Source organism: Parasteatoda tepidariorum, chromosome 1 (assembly GCF_982258835.1).
Source record: "Parasteatoda tepidariorum strain Cologne lab strain chromosome 1, Ptep-v5.0, whole genome shotgun sequence".
Classification (NCBI taxonomy): Eukaryota; Metazoa; Arthropoda; class Arachnida; order Araneae; family Theridiidae; genus Parasteatoda; species Parasteatoda tepidariorum.
This window is the reverse complement of record NC_141755.1, coordinates 19166771-19186540: the sequence shown is the minus strand read 5'-3', so window position 1 is coordinate 19186540 and position 19770 is coordinate 19166771. Positions and strand designations below refer to the sequence as shown.

The window sequence follows — 19770 nt, the reverse complement described above, 5'->3', positions numbered from 1 at the left end:
ATAATGCAAACAAGTATGAAAATTATGTTTAATAAAAATTCTGCGTCAAAGGGTTAAAAGGCTTTCGAGCTTTAGTGATAACATAGGTATAGTCATTATTTCTAAAAATTCTGAAGCACACACATAATCTTCGAGTTTGGAACAAAGTTATTGCGATAAAATTGAATTTTATTGAATAATTTGAATTTTTTTTAGCAATTCTTAAACATATAATTTCAATTGGTTTGTTGGATTGATTTTTTATCCCTAATATGCATATTATTTCTCAATCGCATTGTAAACAATAGATACTCAAATATCACGTAGCTTTCTTTGTTTTCGACGAAATTTTCTTGGTATATGATCCGAGCAAACATTTCGTCAAAGAGACGAAATATCTATCGTCACTTCTTCAATGAAACGAATTTTGTCAAAATTAAAAAATATATGTTTCTTCGTTCTATTTATTTTCTTAGAAAAAAAAAAAACTCGTAGTGCTTAATGTACTTAACTTTTCTAATAATTATTTTATCAGGTGCACCAAATAGTTGGCACAACTCATAGATAAATTGAACAAAGAGATATGCGTTACAGAGAGACCAATGCTCTTCCTGGTACGATGCCAGGTACAGCACTTTGACCACCATATAAGTCGTTCGGCTCAATTTGTCACCTTATTTTCCATTGTCTAGTCTTTATTTTAGTTTTTGTCATTCTAGTTAACATTTCCCACAATGCACTACGATGAGGTTACGTGTTGAGGAAACATTTTCGTCTTGTTTCGACAGTTGGCGTTTCTCAAAATTTACGAAATACTGCTCAAGGATTGATGTATCATCAGAAGTTAGCGTTATATATTTGAGAGTGAGAGTAAAAGTTACGGCGAAACTCTTAGTAAAATTCAAAGCTAGTAAAATACTAATAATAATCGGCATGATATTTATCGATTATCACTTCAGATGTCAATCTTTATGCTGCCAGGGAGTCGCGCGCAGATATCACCTTATCATCAAGAACTTCCGTCTTACAAATTGAGAAGCACTAAATCAATTTTTAACACAAATCCTTTCGATAAACGCTTATAATAGACTGACTTATCAGTTCTGAATTGAGGAAGACAAAATAAAATAGAAAAACACATCAACCGAAGCAATGTTTATTAGCCTCCGAAAGATTTTGTATCCCTCTCAACACTGAAAAAAGTCTCTTTCATAATTGATTTGATCAACAAGACGTCGAAGTTAAATCATCAGTGGGCTGTATTGTGTTTGGATATTTATAGCCGCGATGATAGTTCACTGATAAGGGTTTGAGTTTTTCGCAGAATTTTGATTTCGGTATTTGAGTAAGTGTATATACGGATCCTGTTCGCAATTTTAAAGAGTTTCACGGGTTGAATTTATAGACGTCATTTTCTCTCATTTTTTTTTTTTTTTTGGTCTGGAATCTGAAGGTTAAAAGAAATCTGTTTAGCCGTATTGGAGTGAAGAAGGAGGGGGGGGGGGGCTAGGATAAAAATTAAGAGCATTTTTTTTATTTAAAGTATCAACATAAAGTAGTAAATAAAAGATAATAAATAAAAGATGAATTTACTGTTAATAATTGAATTGAGCAAAACATCATTTTACTTAAAAAATGTCAGTGGCGATTTCATATTAAGGTTTCATTAACCAAATTCACAAAAAGAAAATTAAAAAAAGTCGGAGTTTTGATTCTAATGAAAACCGTTTGTGGTCTAATTTTTAAATATTTTAAAACTTTCTAGAATGCTGCATTATCTGGGCTCATAAAACTTTGCAAAAAGTCTGACTGCTGCAGTGATTTTGATAATTTTCATCTATGTGGAAAAATATCACCAAATTGGCGATTTTTAAGGAAGTTTCATTAACTTTTAATATATTCAAGTCATTTGTCCGTTCTAATGCCCGGATAATTCTTCGGGGCAAAATTATATGTAAAGCTTAAAATCATCGCTTTTCTTCAAATGTAAGATACTTAAAATTCATTTTTTTAAATTTTTTATTTTCTTTAGCTATAGAACTTTGAATATTAACGATTTAGAAACGAATAAGTTTTTTTTTTAAAAATAAAATCTGGCATTGCTTTAATTCTTTCATAAAAGACACGAAAATACTAAGCATTAAAGTAAAACATTTCGGTAAGAAGTTAATTTTGTAGGTAGTCCCTTATAGGAAGCATAATTTTTATATAAGGAGCTTCTGAGGTTAACCCATGACTTGACGATACAGCATTAACCATCCTGCTGCATGGGTTCTTACCATAGACATGGCGTATAAAACCACATTAAAAGAGACCGTAATTACCTGACCAGGCTCATGAAATCTTTTAACGGCGTGTTATACACGTGTAAGACGCTCGGTTTTGTCAGCTGGCCGATGCTTTTATTCCGTATTAGTCCTCTTTTACGAGGATATTACGAACGAGGTCTTTTGTCCACACAGCTGGTACTTGAGAGAACTTTTTATAAGGATCCGGATGCTTTTCACGAAGCCTGTAATTGTTAAACGGTGTGTTGTTAATTACCAGGTAGGCAGCAGGTTTACTAGTTTTTCTCCTTGTTTTCAACTAAGTTCCGACGGAATGGCTTTCTTTTGTATATGGAGAGGCTTGTGTCGTCAGGGGCATAATAACTAATCTCACAAGTTCCTTTTTCAAGCAAATTCAGTATTCAAACGTGTCATTAACGTTTTAGATGGGGCATTTTTATAATACCTTAAAAAGTCTCAATTTCTTTATTAGGCTAGCAGCATTGCAGTTTCTTTATTTCTGCTCGTTGTATAAAAGTTTCTGACTAAGTTCCTTCACTACATAGAAAAGCTTATTATCTACCATAATTCGTCGCGTTAAGGAAAACTTCCGAATTAAAAATAAATAAATAATAATAATAATTAAAAAAGGCATTTTTTTAGAGTTTTTGTCGGGAAAAAAAGAGTAGAGGGAAGAAATGTAGTAGCGTAGAATAAACTCTTTTTTTAATTTAATTATTTTGCAAAATTAATATTTAAGATAGGCACATTTTTTCTGAGGCGGATAAGATCTATCATGCGTGGGAAATACGAGAGAGTTACAACTTAATTATTTTGAAAAAGTAATATTTAAGGTTGGCATATTTTTTCTGGGATTAATAAGATCTATAAATGCGTACGATTTAAGAGAGAGGACCGATTTAGTAAGAAACGAAACTAAACTTATCAAATATAAGTAAGAAACTAAATATATAAGTAAGAAGCTAAACTTATCAAATGTTCGAACATTTGATAAGTTTAGTTTCTTACTTATTAAATTAATTAATAACTTAACGGCTCAATTACTTGCCCGAAATAGATACAAATAATTTCTGTAATATAATTCTTTTACAAAAAGAAAATTATTTATTTACTGTCTATTACAAAATTATTTACTTATACACATAGCTTAAAATCCAATTGTCCACAAAATTTAAATTAAATTACTTACAGCTCTTATTATTAATAATATTAATAATCATTATTAAAGTATAAATTTGCTTTGCAAGTTGTTATTTTTTCTAACATATATCATACAAGTAATGTAAATGGGGAATTTTACTTTATTTTAACCTCAGAAAAAAAGCAACTGTACAATTAATTAAATATTAATAATTATTACTAAATTATTACAATAACCCTATTTTTTTTAAACTCGTTTTAACCCTATTATAATAACTCGCTTTACAAGTTATTATTTGCAACGTATATCTTACAGGTAATGCAAATGTAGAATTTCGTTTTAACATCAGAAGAAAGCAACTGTATAATTAATTAATAATATTAATAATTATAACTAAATTATTAATAATTCGTTTTACAAGTTGTTATGCTTTGTAACATATATCTTACAGGTAATGCATGTGTGGAATTTTACTTTGTTTTAACATCAGAAGAAAACAACTGTATGAATAATTTATAATATTGATAGTTAATAATAAATTATTAATAACTCTTGTCTTACAAGTTGTTATTCTTTGCAACATATATCTTATAGGTAACGTAAATGTTAAATTTTTCTTTGTTTTTACATCAGAAGAAAACAATTGTTAATCTAACTTTATTTGAGGTAAACTACTGTTAATACACATTAGCACTTAAAATAAGGAAAAAACAAACTCAAAATTGACATTATGAGGCCAGCTGACTTTTCATCATTTTATCCAAAGCAGTATGCCGTTCACATTCTCATTAGTGTACATCGTCATGAATCTAATCTAAATGCTGAAATCATCACCAATTTGAGAAGCCATTATGTGTTCCCATTCAAATTCTAACTACGCTAGGAAACAAACTACCAACTCGACTTCTGACTAACCAACACTTCCAAAAGCACCTTTCTCGTGTCCTTGGCGAGTTTGTTAGATGAATAGAAAAAATAAAATAACAGAAGGGCTCAAGTAATTGGTGATGTAGTACATAAGTCTGCGAGACTGATTAGTAGTCCTTCAGTTTCTGGGCTCCTACGTGAAAAACAAAAATTCTACGATAAAACTCCTATTCACTCAACACCTTTCTACTGCAACTGCCTGGATAGTTAGTATTGACTTAGGTGATGGTATTCTTTGGGGAATTATTATTATTTTTTTATTCCCTTCCATATCCCTTCAAGGTGAGTGAGTAATTACTGCGAAATTCGGGAAAAAGATACTGATAAGCATTGGCGTTGCTGATGAGTTGAGATGTTTTGACTTGGGTGCGAGAGTAGAATTTCGAATAAAGACAGAACTGTACTTATAGTGATCGGGTTCTAGGATATTGCTGATATGAAAACAGTGACATCTATTATTTTTTTTTACACTATTTTCTTCCGTTGAGTGAGATGGATATTTAATGCACCATTTAATTGAGAGCAACATCATTTTGTACTTGGCATGAATTTATAAGGCTGTCGCTTTCTATTTTGTAATTTCTTGATTAAAAAAAATTGAGCATAATGTTTGGAATATTTTATGCGATGAGAGTAATGTTAAAATGACTAGCTATTCTGTTCAGTATTTTTGTTGTTGAAAATAAGTTTTTTTTTCCTTCATAGTAATCAATGTCGATTCTCTTTCCATGGATACTCTCCTGCTGTACTGCAAAAAAGAGTTTACAGTATAGGTCTCTCATCATGAGATGGCGTGTACAAAGTGAGAGTAAAGCGAACCGGTAGAGTTTATTCTAGCGATTTAGGAGGATAAGGCAAAGAAAGTCGGAGCGAAAGAGAAACGAAGAATCGGAGAAAAGTGAATAGAGTTTACTTTTGTACGTTTACGTTTGAGGCTTATGTACGTTTGTTATTTGACGTTTTGTACGAAAATAAATGATCCAATAAAAACAAGAATGATCTAAATAAAATCAAACTTATTGAAAGAGCTTTCTATCATAGTGAATCGAAGAATCGGAATTGTATACTAGCTTAAAATTCTCACCGGTTAAAAAAAAAAAAAAAAAAAAAATACACGCTTATATTCGCACGCTTCAGCTTTCTCCACCTATAAAAAAGGGAATTCCTTCGCAAAGCTTGTCATGGTTGAATAATAACCGAAATATCATTTGGTAATCATCTGCAAGCAAATAAATAAAAAAAATCATGGAAGTTAAAATAGAATACATTATCTTCGCACCAGCTTTGTCTATAAGCGTGGTCTAGTAAAATACATTGTTCTCATTTGCTAAAATAAAAATTCTTCGCATAAACAAATAAGATTCGTATTTATTACCGTAAGAGGAGTCGATCGTACCGAAATTAATGACAAATACTCCAATAATCTTTAATGTAATGATAAATAATCGCTTTCAATTTAATGATAAAAAGCTGTTTTCTACTAAATCATTTAATTCAGAATTATTTTACATTTGACTGAAATACAAAAAAAAAATAATAATAATAAATTTTTTTAAACTAACAACAGAAATTAATCTATTTTACTTTAAATCGTTACAGAAAATAAATAGTCAAAATAATATTTGATCATACGAAATAATTTTTGTCTTAACAAAAGTAAAATTATATTATTATCGTTTTCACTTTTGAACAAAGTTTGCCACAAAAAAAAATATATATGTATTTTTAACTTTTTTTTTTAATTTTCAGATTCTGTTTTTAGGTTTGGCAAAATCAATTTTTACCTTATTTAGTCCTGATGATAATGACACAATGCTTTGAATAAAATGGAATATTGCTCGAAAAATTGCTATAAATAACTAACAAGCATTTTATAATAGTTAAAAAAAAGTTTACTATTCTAAAATGTTCTCCATTAGTATCTTCATTTTGTCCATAAATATTTTAAAGATATAAACATCATTTTCAGTTGTAATACATGTAGGACGAGAAGTTCAGAAAGATATCGATTGCGCTTTATAGAGAAATTCTAATCAACTGCAATAAATCAGTAGATATCGCATTCACGATGCTTTTGTAATGGTTTCGAATTCGAAACTATAACCGACACTCAGTGATAGTGTTGCTGCAGCAAGATCTAATGTAACAATGAGCAGACGATTACTTCAAACATGTGGTTAATGAGCCGAGGCAAATATGTGATCAGCTATCTTTTGCCCAGCTGTCATCTCTTTGATATGCGAGCGAAATGCATATCAGCCATGTAAAATCGCATAGCGGTAGGGCGATATGCAAATGCACTGCACAACACCGTCCAACTTGGACATTATGAATGATGTGTGCTTCCAACCCGGAGATTTAAATTGATTTAAATCACTAGGTTTCGAAATTGAAATTTAGGAGAATATTTATTGTTTGGAAAGGTTTAAATTGCAATGGCCGCCAACTCGTTAAGCGATATTCAAATTTTCAGAATCTAAATAATGCACGGTTTATTGATATTAAAAATAGATTTACATAATTTTAAAGTTGACACTCACGCAATGGACTTTAAATTGTTATGACATTGATTTTTGATCGAACTAAAATGATATTTTTACATTTAAGAAAAATTTAAAGACATACTTTTTACGCTTTGTTCACTATTCCAGTTTTTATTATCAATTTCTTCTTGCGTTAAAAGGTTAAAAAGGTTCGCTCAAAATTTATTATATGCTGTACATCTATTGTTAATTTTTAATTTGTTTTATAGCTTGTAGCTTGATGGCATTTTTTAAGTAATGAAGTAAAGAAAAAAAAAACTTTAAATTAGGAAAGACAAATGGGATTTTACCATAGTGCCAAAATTAATGTGAACTGATTTTTGTTTATTTATTTAATTTTTTTTTAGTGCCGATGCCTTCTGCTTGTGTATATAGTAAGCAAGTAATTTTTATTTTCTAATTTTTTGGTATGCGTTTCATTTTCACGCCTGTCACGTAGTTGCCATCTCTGTGTTTAATTCTCATTTTCTACAAGAAACGTGTTAGGTAAATTGTTACATAATGGATGCTATATATTTTCTAACTCTTTCTAATTCTAATATTCTCTTTCTAATCTCTTCTTTAAAAACAGACTTATCTGTGATTTTACATTAAATTTTAAAAAAAAGCACTTGTCTTTTCATTTTTAATTGTTATTTCTTTCCCCGATTTGTGACGTCATGATGACGCCCCCCCTTCCCTCATGTCACAAAAGTTATCTTTATTTAAAAATTTTGGATTTGAAATAAGGGGCGATTCAAAGAATTATGAGGAAAAAAAAATTCAAATTATATCAAAGGCAGAGAGATGCGCACGCAGAGTACTGCGATTTCGGAATTCTCAACACGATGCGAAATTCTCAACTAAAAGTATTGGATTCGCGTAACAAACAAGGATTGTGGCATTTTTAAAAGCCATTCGTGTAAATCATTTCATGTGTATAAGTTTAGAGTTTGTAAAATAAAAAATTCTGAAACTGATGCTTAAGTGCAAAAATAAATGTAATTAAAATGAGTTGTACAAGTGAAAAGTTAGATATATAGATAAAAATATCTTCAGGACATGACCACTACCAAGATCATTTGTGAAGCTTGTATTTGAATGAAGATGAAAAATGCTTACAACACAAATTACACAATAAATAAAGACAATTTTAACAACTATACAAGAAACTAAAGTATATCTACGTAAACGGTAGAAACTTTAGTATCTGGTTTTATAATTGTATTTTTATAATTTTCAGATCAGTCTCGTGGAAAAAAAGCCTTCTTAATTGAAAGAAAATCAACTTCAATCAACCATTTCCCGAGAAATTTGAACAGTTACTAAAACATGCTAAATATCTGTACTAGTTCACGTAAACACTTCTCCAAAACTCCAATGCAATTTAAAAAGATTAGAAAATTTAGTTTAGTTTTTGAAAAGTAACTTAAATGCACAAAATTCACTTACATACGACTTTGTCTTAAAATGCTCAAAATACGCCTAAAAAGGTTAAACAAATCTCGGTAGCGAGTTCTTTATTTCTTCAAGCGAGTAATTCTATTGTTCCTGTTTGTTTGTAAAAACATTTCAAGTGCACAAACTGTTTCATAGAGACTGTTAGCAGTGGTTTTACGACCCATTTTGAAAGTCGCAGTTAACTTAAGTCGTTCAAATATTCTTTTTCAGTTAGACTGTGAAAAATAGCTTTTTTTTGTTCTTATTTTTACAATATACGACTTGCAAAATAACACCATTGTTTTTCAAAAGAAAAACGAAATGCGTAACAACTTTGTTCTGTCACTTAAACAGAGAAAAGGAAACAATTTAAAATAAAAAAACAGAGTTTAAAAAGTTGGCTCCATTCAAAAATAAGAAAAATTGAAATGAAATCGTCTGCTTAATTCTGCCACGAGCTAGATGTCATCTTAAAAATGCATTTTCCTTTCGCGTTTCATTTAAATAATGACACTAGTTTAGTTCATAATCAAATGCGAATAACGGTATGAAATTACCACTAAAAAAGAAAACAATCACTTATGGAACAAGTCATATTTTATTAGAAGCGTTTTCCCGCCATTGTTAATATCAGACGATAGTAAAATTGAAATAAGAGCTTGCGCGTGCACACAGTAAATCTCCCGAAGTATTTACAAAGCAATGCCGGCTGTAGTTTTTACGAATTCCAGAAATTTAAAGAAACATCCTATCTCGGTTACTGAGTTCATATTATTCTATTTTAGGTTCTTTAAAAACATGAAGCAGTAAAAAACTGCTTGAAATATTGTTAAATCGTTATTAAAAAGCAAACAGACTTTTGATTGCTGCTTCACAACAAAAAAATTTGTCTGACGCGTGTCTTAAATTATTCTTTATGATACAGCAAAAAAATTTAAAAGGGTATCCTAAATTTTTTTCGCATCTGTTTCTAGAAGTTTCTAAGGAAAAGTGAGATTACTAGCATTAAGTGATTTAAAATGAATTTCAAAATTTGCTTTTATTCAAGAAAGAAAAATATAGTGATAAATTTGTTTATTTATTTCTGGCACGTGCGAGCTGTAAGTCATACATATCGCTTTATTTTTCTCGCTTCATTTAAAAATAAAGACATTTTTATAATCAAAGCTAATAACTATATGATATGACCAACAAAGAAAAAAATAATCTTATTGGAATAATTCATATTTTATAACAAGTCCCCCCCCCCCCATTCTTAATAACAAACGATACTTAAATTAAACAAGAAATTGCGTGTTTATATAGTAAATCTCCTAAAATATTTACTAAGCTAAGTCAGGAGTAGCTTTTATGAATGCCTGGAAATAAATCTTATTTTAATTACTGATTTCATATTATTTATTCCAAGTGACGTTCTTTAAAAACACGAAGCAGCAGAAAACAATTTGAAACTTTGATAAATCTCTGTTAAAAGACAGATGGAATTATGATTACTGCTATGCAACAAATAAATTTCGCCTCACGCGCACCTTCAAGTCATCTTATAGATATCACATTATTTTTTTGAGCTTCATTTAAATAATAGCATTAATTTCATAATTAAACCAAGTAGTTGCATGAAATAACCACCGAAGAGAAAAATAATCTTCATTGAATAATTCAGTAGGAGATATTTTCCGAAATTGTGTAAAATCAGACAACCCTAAAACTAAATGAGATCTTACGAATATGTACATAATAAATTCTTTAAAATACTCATTAAGTATAGCCGACTGTAGTTTACATGTAACTAAAATTGAAAGGTGTTTTTTTTCTTCTCGCTAACTAAATTCATTTGATTCAACTCAGTTTTTTCTTAAATTTTTAATTTTTGAGTTATAAAACAATAAATTGTTCGTAAACAATAATAAAAAAGCCAAAAAATATTTGATGATTTCATAAAGAAAGTATTAAATGTACTTAGAGAAAGACGAACATTTCTAAAAACTTCTTAGAATTTTTTAGTGATTATCTATTGTTAGATGCTTTCTTTCAAAGAGTACGACAATAGTTTTTTTTATAAATAAATAAATAATGGAATATTTTTTTTAATATCGGTAACTAAATTCCTTTTTATCCATTTCTAGAATTATGAAACAATAAATTGTTGAAGATTACTAAAAAAGTAAGACACTTTTGATTATTATTTCGCAGAAGATAAAATTTAAATGCTTTTTGAAAGAAAATATGAAAATAATGAATTACTTCTTGGAAATGTTTAGTGTTTATCTATTGTTGAATATTTCAATAGGTTACTTTGATGTATACTTAAAAATAAATAAATAAAAACGAACGTTAAGGAAACATTATTGTACCTCTTTATATTTACTTGCCCGTTTTATTGTTTAACTACATTCATAGAATATAAAAAAATTTTAGAATATGTACTTGGAAGTATTAAACACGAAAAAAAAACTATTTTTATGAATGTGGAAAGTGAAACAAAACAAATCATTATAAATGACTTTTGATTACATTTCGCTGAAACTATCTATATATCCAATTATTTAAAAAAAAATAATGTGTTGAAATCATTTTTCATTTACTTTTTTAAGAAAAATAGTTTTGTAGATGTTATTCTAGAATTCAAAACAAAGTTAAAAAATATTTTGATTTATGTCTGTGTTTAAGCTATGACTTCAAAAATTAATGTGCATCGCGTGTTTTCTAAATGTTGCATATTTGATATGATTGCGAATAAAACGTGACTTTTCCCTTTTTTTTCCATTTTTGTATTGAGAATTCTAATTTAGAGCTTAATTTTAATTGAAAATATTTTCAAACTGAAGGAAAAGAAAAAGAATTTTGTCAAGCAAATATATCTTTAAAATCCGAATATCGAGATGAAGTAATTAATTTCTAATGAAATAATTAATTTCTAATGAAATAATTAATTTCTAATGAAGTAATTAATTTCTAATAATAATTTTTAATATTCTAATTAATCTGATAACCAAATACAAATCATTTATGTATTTTTTTTATAGGAATCATACAAGATTATTCTTAGAATATATTTACTCAAGCATATATCTTACCGAATACTATTATCAAATAAATTTGTTCTCTGAATTTATTTATCAATATATCTCACGAGTCCTATTATCAAATAAAAGTATCTTATAAATCCTTTTATTAGATAAATATATCTTGTCTTATTTCCAAATAAATATAACTTACAAAACAAATTAATTCATAAACGTATTTTACTAATCTTGTTTGCGTCTAAATACATATATCATTTTATGAAACCAATTACCAAATGAAATGATGAAATAAACAACCAACTATCCGCAATAAAATCATGTGGTATGAACCAGTTTTCTCAAATAAAAATCAAGATTTCCTTGATTGTCATCAGTAAAAAATTAATAAAATTGTATGCCTGCAAGTTACGTCATCGTAGGTAAATCCTGGCATTTGTCGATTCAGAAGCCAATCAGGTTCGACAGTCACGCGTGACGTTGATTACAGTATCTAATTAAATCTGATTTAAATCACATGGTTAGGCACTTAGGCATACTCACTTCACTTCTTTTCGACTTGCAAGTATCCAATTATAATAAATTAATATTCTTTTAAATATATTGATTTTTTCTTTCCATAATATTATTTTTTTGCTATTTTTAAATTTTGTTTGTTAGTGAAAACTAAAATTTTAAAAATGAAATTTTATAAATAAAAGCGGCTACTCGATGTGTTTTATTGTTTCACTAGGTGACTTTTCGGTAAATTCTGGCTGAATTATTATCTTTGTGATAATTTAAATGATAATATTAATGATAATTTTAATATGATAATAAAATGATAATGATGATAATGATGATAAAATCTTTACCCCAAAAAGTAAACCGATTTGATTAACGAAATTTTCGTATAGAAACAAATTTACCAAAAATACAAGTTAAAAATATTAATTTTAAATACAGTAATAATTATTTTAATGTTAATATTTTTTCAATTTTTAGTAAAATTACCATTTTAATTTTTGTATCAAACCAGAGCCAAAAAAAAGTAATAATAATGATAACATTTTTACTACAAAAGAAGCTAAAGAAACGCCAAATTTTTACGACAATCAAACAATGACCCATGAGAAACTATAAGTATAGATATTGAATTTTACAAGTATAGATATTGAAAATAAGTAATAAGTGTTATAAGTATTTAAGTAAAAGAAAAACTTTTGGCGTCTTTAAATATTATTTAATTTTGAGGAAAGTGACTTGCCTTCACAAACGCAATGCATTAACAGTGCAAAGTAAATATATTAAATTGGAGGGTTGATTATCTGTTCATCATAAAATAGGATAGTCAGGGCCGTTAGTCGAAAAAGGTGTACCCGGAATAAAGATTTAGTTTTGATAAAAATTTAAAACAAATAATTTTTAAATTTAGAATCAAAGATTGATATTTAATTGCCATTTTGCAATTATTAAACGGTAAACTAGCTGTATTTACTTTTTAATACCTTTTCTATAAAACTTTGTCCTATAAACAGATGCAATTTAAACGGAATCAAAATAACAATTCAGAATTGTAAAGCAATATTAAGAATTAACTTTTCTCGATATTGCGAATAAATAATTTGTAAAGCAAAAACTTCCTGCGAATTTCAAGCATTAAATTTGAACTCAAAACAAATCATTGGATGAAATTGCAATGGTAACAGAACTAAAGGATTATAGGCTTAAATGTGATCTCAATAAAATCGAAAACTTAATCTAAGGAACCAAATATTGATACATATTTAATTTCCTCCAAATATTATCACATATTGCTAAATATAATAAAAAGTTTAGGCATTTTTTATTTAAAGAAGTTTGATGTGACAATCAGTTAAGCGTTGAAAAAAAAAAAAGAAAAGAAAAAAAGACTGTTTAGCACATTGTAAAACATTTCGATCATATTACTGTTTAAAGTATCGGCACTACTTTGGGTGCATTATCCATAATATCTATTTTACCGTAAAAATCATTTTCTCCATAAAGTCCATTTTTATCGTAAAATATTATATAATAGTATTCTTCTTTGAAGAATAATTATAAATTTAAAAAAGTTCTCTCTCTTTTTCTTTTTTTTTTCATTTTCAGAACATTCTGGAGTGGCAATACCCTTTGAAATTATCTGTAGAGTATTGAAGGTAGAAAATGGCACCTGTTAAATTTCCGTAGTTTTTCCTTAAAATGAAAAAAAAAAAAAAAAAAAAAAAAAAAAAAGAGCTATTACACCATTTTCACACGCATAATTTATTATTAAATTTTATAACACTTATTCCATCAAAAAACAAACAGCTGTTAAAAAATACTCTACGTGAGAAATAAATTAGATTTTTATAACATCCATTGTACTTGCTGTAATTAAGGTATTTCTTGCAACGGTATTGCAATTTAAGGTTATAACTAAGGTAAATTAATAGTCTCATGAGTCCCGTGAAGTTGCAAATTTGCACTTTCTCTATTTTTTCTTCTTCTTTTTTTGCACTTAAGGGTAATGAAATGCCGCGAGAAATGGTGATTGTTGGGTTGGTAGTGTGAGAGGTGGAGTTGAGGATCCCCCTAAAGTGTTCGAATTCTTCACAGAATGATCGAACATATAATTTTCTTCCCAAAAAAGAATAATCCATCTTTTTTTAGCTTCTTAGGAAGTCAATGGAACTTGAACGGGTCAAAACCTTCAGTTCATTTATTTTTTTTGTTCTTTTTAATTCGAAATGTTCTTAAAAAATTTTTACGGAAAAAGAGAATAACTTTAAACAATCTGAGAATTATTTATTACTTAAAATATATTCTATTTATCGGAAACATAAAATAACGATAAAGGAATTTACAATTAAACTAAACACTAAGACAAAAAAAAATTAAATGTTCCCTCCCACATAGTGAAAGCAATTATGGTTAAAACTACCAGAATATGGTAAATTTACTGAGTTTCTGATTCTATTGTAACATAAAAAAAGTTCGGTAACTTTTACTGAATTCTTTGGTAATGATTTTCGTAAAATTAACAATTAAATATAGTTTAATAGTGTGTGATAAAATTTGGTGAATGCGGTAAAATTTGGTAATTAAATCATGATACCTTAGAGCAGGGCATAAAAACTATTTATTGGGTTAAATTTACTTTTAATCTTTGTATTTTTGTAAAGGTGAGGTAATAAAAACTATAATTTTGGAAACCAGAAATTCTGGTAAATCATTATTATAGGAACGGAAAATGATGGTTTAGATATTTAAACCAAAAGAATAGTTTAAATACCGTATATTTAGGTTTTCATTGGCAGGTGTTTTTTTTTTTTTTTTTTTTTTTTTTTTAAATTTTATTTATTTAAAAAAAAAAAAAAAAAAAAAAACTGGAAATACCATCACCATTTAATACGGTAATTTTACCAGAATTTTTTCTCCGTGCAGACATAATATATTTTAGAATTTGTCTATAATAACAATAATAAAAAACAAATTATCGGATTTGATTTTTTAAAATTTATTTCATTGTTTTTAATAAAATGCTTTACATGGTGTTCTATAATCGACTACCTTAAATATACTTTACTTTCAAAGGGGGAAATGAAGAGAGGACATTGTCGCGTTAGAAGTCGTTAGTTAACATTAGCGAGAGAGAAAAATAAACGCTTTAGAAATCTGCTAATCTACTAGTGAGGAAGGCGGAACGGAAACATGAAAACTAGTTTTATAGTTTTATTTAAAGTTAAAGGGCTTCGAACAATCATCTTCTCATTTCTCTCCGTAACCTTCGGCAATTAAATGGTATTTGATGTTTTCAGAAATCAGTAAAGATTTGCTCAGTAAAGATTCGTTAAAGTACGAAAGCGTTTTTTTCCTAGCTTAAATAATATTTTGTGATCTTTAATGTGTATTGATAAATATCTTTTAAATAAATATCAAAGGTGATGATTACAGAACACTTTGCATAGTTGATGGCTTCGCTTAGCTATATATTTTCGTGTTATTAATTACGCGTTGGATTTAAAATTTACATTTAATAACGAAATTCGTGATTCAATGACGAAAATATAATTTTTGGTTTGAGAAAAATAGAGATTCTATTTAACTAAAATTGACATTATAATTCGAACTTATAAACAAAAGTTGCCCCTTCTCTTTTTCTCAGTTATTTTAGCAAAAAAAAAAAAAAAAAAAAAAAAACATTATCAAACTTTCTTTCATTTTCTATAGATAATATCCAATAAAATAGACCAAAATAATTTTCTACGCTTTCTGTATTTTAAAAAAAACTAATCATTATCCTCATGCCTGCATTTCAAAATATTTTTTAAAGTTTCATCATTAGAATGCTGTAGAGATTTATCTTGTTTATTATTTTTCTATAAAAATTTAAATAATATGATTGATTGCACTGGTATTTTAAGTATGATTCAGTTTCTACAAAAATTTATAATGTGCGAAACGAGAAATTATTGATAAGTTCATTCACGAAATTTAGTTATGCGTTATATAATGAAAATATGTATAATATTCAACTTTTTTTAAAAAACATATTTGGTAAAGTTCTTGATATTTTTATATAATGTTATGTATTTTTAAAATATTATGTCTAAATGATTAAATGTCTAAACGATTAGTTGTTGCGATGACTTTTTCCGAAAAAAATTCTGGTGAAACTGCAGTACTTGTATGGTAATGGTATTTCTAATAAAAAAAAAACGCAATTTCGGCAATAAAAATAAAATATATGATATTTAAACCATTCGTTTGATAAATTTTCTGTTCATATGGTTACGGTTTACCTGAAATTCTGGTTTTCAAAATAATAGTTCTTATTACTTGATTAAAATTAATAAAAAATACATAATTTTTACCATACATTTAGTAAAAAATACGAAATTTTAATAAAACCAAAATATACAATATTTATTATTTGATGACGTTTTCGTTCGTATGGTAATGGCTCATCCGAAGTTTTTCTTTTCGAAATTATAGTTATTATTACCACATATTTAATATAAAAATACGAAATTGAAAAGTAAATTTAACCGAATAAATGATTTTTATCTCATTCTCTAGGGTATCATGATAAAATTACCAAATTTTAAAACACTTACTAAATTTTATCTCATATTACAAAATCATATTTTAATGTTAATCGTGAGATGTTAAATTGAACCATATCTTCGTTCATGTTGAAACATAATATCATGTAACGTAGTTTAATAACTAAGATTCACTCTATTAAGCACCCTATTAAGGTTGCAAGAAATTGTAACGATGTTATGGTTCAGCATACTTTAAAACTTTTAACAGCGTTTAAAAGCATCAAAAATGTAAGGTGAATATAACGCGAGAAGAATCAAAACGAATCTACAAATCAGCAAAAAAAAAAAAAAAAAAAAAGAAAAAAAAAAAAAAAAAAACGAATTAGGCTGGGAATAAATAAAAGCTTTTAAAAGCTAAAAATTTCGTGGCATGATTTTTGATGAAGAAATTACGCGACACATATTGCGACAATTCTTTTAAAAAGTAATATAAATGGATGCAAAATTTGAATACACAATAAATTATTAACAAAATCCGAATACACAGTAGCTACTAAGTTTTCGAAAATCTAAAGATATGTCATATATTTAATACATTGACAAAAAAAAAAAAAAACGTTTGGTCAAACTACTAGAATATGGTAGAATTTTCCGTGCTCCTGGCTGAAGGGAAACATAAGAAAGTTTAGTAATTTTTGCCGAAACACTTCGGTAATTTTCTTGGTAAAATTAACAATAAAATATGGTTTTATAATAAGTGAATACATTTGGTAAATGTGGTAACAGCTGATGATCAGTTAATTTGTACTAGAAACTATATGTCTTAAAAATGCATCATAGTTCGCAAGAGACTGAGTACTGTACTTTTTGACAGCATGTAATGTTCATAAACCTATCATAAAAAAAGCTATTATTAATTATAAAGATAAAGTGATTACTCTATTTAACCACTGATTACGAAAAAAATAGCAATTAACAACTAACCCTAAAAAAAATTAAAGTCGATGGTTCAATTAAGTTGAACCATAGTATAGTGTAATCAGGTTTAAAAAGTACAATAATATGGTTCAAACTGCACAAAATTTGAACGGTATTATGGTTAAACTCACTCTAAAATTTTTAACAGAGTATTGTAAATTTGCACTATCTATTCTTAAAAATACACTGTCATAGGCAAGAGACTCTTTCAGTACCCTCCTTGTTGATTGCATAATTGTCTACATGAAAAGAATATGAATACAAAAATGCTATTAATTATAAAGACACAGTAATTAGATTATCAAATGACTGATGACTAAAAAATGACCAATACCAACTAACTACAATAACAATTATGTCGGCGAATTGCTATAATAGAATAACATGTCCAATATTAATTTATATCGCGAATACAAAAGCTGTTCCATCTTCTATCTGAAAGATTATAATCGCTGATGCATCAGCCAATCAGAATTTGCTTCAGACCAAAACAATCGCTTCTCCATTTGTCAGTGAGAATAAGTTAATTAAACCACTCACCTTCCGGACTTGGTGATGATCATTTCAGTACCTAATCCGTGGAATTTTTCCCACAAATCCTTTGTCTCCAGGTGCGCCTCCACTGATTTGAGCTCCTCACAATTGCATTTGCCCACAATAGGAGGAGCTTTGTCACCTTTGTCCTTTTTCCTGTCTTGCTTCGTCTTCGTCGGCTTGATTTGATCCATGCTGTCCACGCTGTCTTTGCTAGACAAATCAAAATTGTCCTCTGATATTTTGATGGACCTCTTGTCCACTTCGTCGTCCACCAAAGGACCGGTGTCCGTATCTGAAGGAGTGAGTTCTGGTGAGGTGGGACATCGCTGTCCACCTGGTGACATTAGAGACAGTGGACTCAGAGGACTTTGAGAGGATCTTTCGACCAGTTTTGCTGCAAAAAAATAGAAATAAAAATGTGCATGAAAGATTTTCAAAAACATAAGATTGTTTAAATGAAACTTTTAAATAATTAAAAAAAAATAGTGATTTACATCTGGATTCTCCGAACAAGGAGATATTTCTCCAGGGAAATGTGACGTACGAATTGTGTAACAAACGTAAACAAACATTCCTGCAGTGAGAATTTTTATGCATTAAATTGGATTAAATTATCACTTTTAATGAAGAAAATATGCGTTCAATTCAAACTATTAGCTTATGCCTTAGGTTATGACAGGCTTTGAAGATTCAAAGTATTTGGATTTTTGTTTCAATGAGTTGAAAATTCTTCATATTTTAAACACAATAAGCCAAATTTTACTATGGCTTTAATAAAAAATAATTATGACTTAGTCTAGTATTTGCTTTCGATCAATGTGATTTTTCCAAGCTGGATATAGCGTATAACTATGGTAGAGTTACATTAAAAATTGTCATAGATAAGTTATTTGTAATAGTAAAATTTGTATTACTTTTACAGTTAAATATTGAAAATCCTAGGAATTAACTTTAATATTTGTAAGTAAATTTGAGTAAAAGGGGGAAAATATCAAAATAACTCAAATTTGATTATTTTATAAGACTTGGTGCTTACTTTTTTGAAGATGAAAACGTTAAAATACATTTTTAAATACATCTGCAAACATGTAATTCTTTTTTCGTCTATAGATTGACCCTGAAACGTCAAATCTAAACTTCATTAGGAATACTTTTTCAAGCAATTTTATTGTATTTAACGGCCTTTTATTTTTAAATCCTCTTTAATATTCGAAAAATTTCAGATTTCATGTTTTAATTTGAAACTCACAATCCGGAAACTTTATTGTAATTAATAGTTTCCATTGCTATATGCGAGATAGTTCCTTATGATTTATCATCATAAAGTTGCATTACATATCGTATTAATAACGGTACAATATTTTATTAATTGCCAATTGCTAATATAAATATCATAGAAATATCAAGAAATATCATCAATAGCAAAACAGCACATCGCAATTCAAAGATGATTGAAAATTTATGTATACGAAAAACTACAATATGAAATGAAATAATAATATTAAATATTGCATCATAAATGTAATTATTACTTTATTAAAAATTGTGCATTTTTTAAAAGAATTATACCGTCAATTAAATTTACACTCTCTAAAAATGTCAAAGGCAAGGAGCGCGATTGTTCTTGTTTTTCATGGGCGCCATCTATGGGCAAGATTTCGACTTCTTCCACACCCACACGTCACACTCATTTATAGAACGGACTCTTTCATACATTCATTGTTTCATCCACAGATACTATTTTTGACATGAGTGATCAATTCTCCAATTCAGCACCCCCTGAGGTATAATTTTTAATGAAAACATGGAGGACTTTGAGACCCGACAGATTTAAGGCCCACTAGTCACTATTTACTACACGGGGAGTCTTCGGCCGGCTGGATTCATACTCCTGTTGTCATGAAC

At 28.2% G+C, this 19770-nt stretch overlaps 1 protein-coding gene across 1 annotated transcript in view; it reads right to left on the bottom strand.

The window, feature by feature from the left end:
- The window catches only part of LOC107456793 (uncharacterized), a 122402-nt gene that overhangs the window by 71605 nt on the left and 31027 nt on the right, over positions 1 to 19770 (bottom strand). Inside the window, exon 2 of the mRNA XM_016074747.4 lies at positions 17869 to 18259. Coding sequence (XP_015930233.1) covers positions 17869 to 18259 — 391 coding nt within the window. The remainder of the gene's footprint in view (positions 1 to 17868; positions 18260 to 19770) is intronic.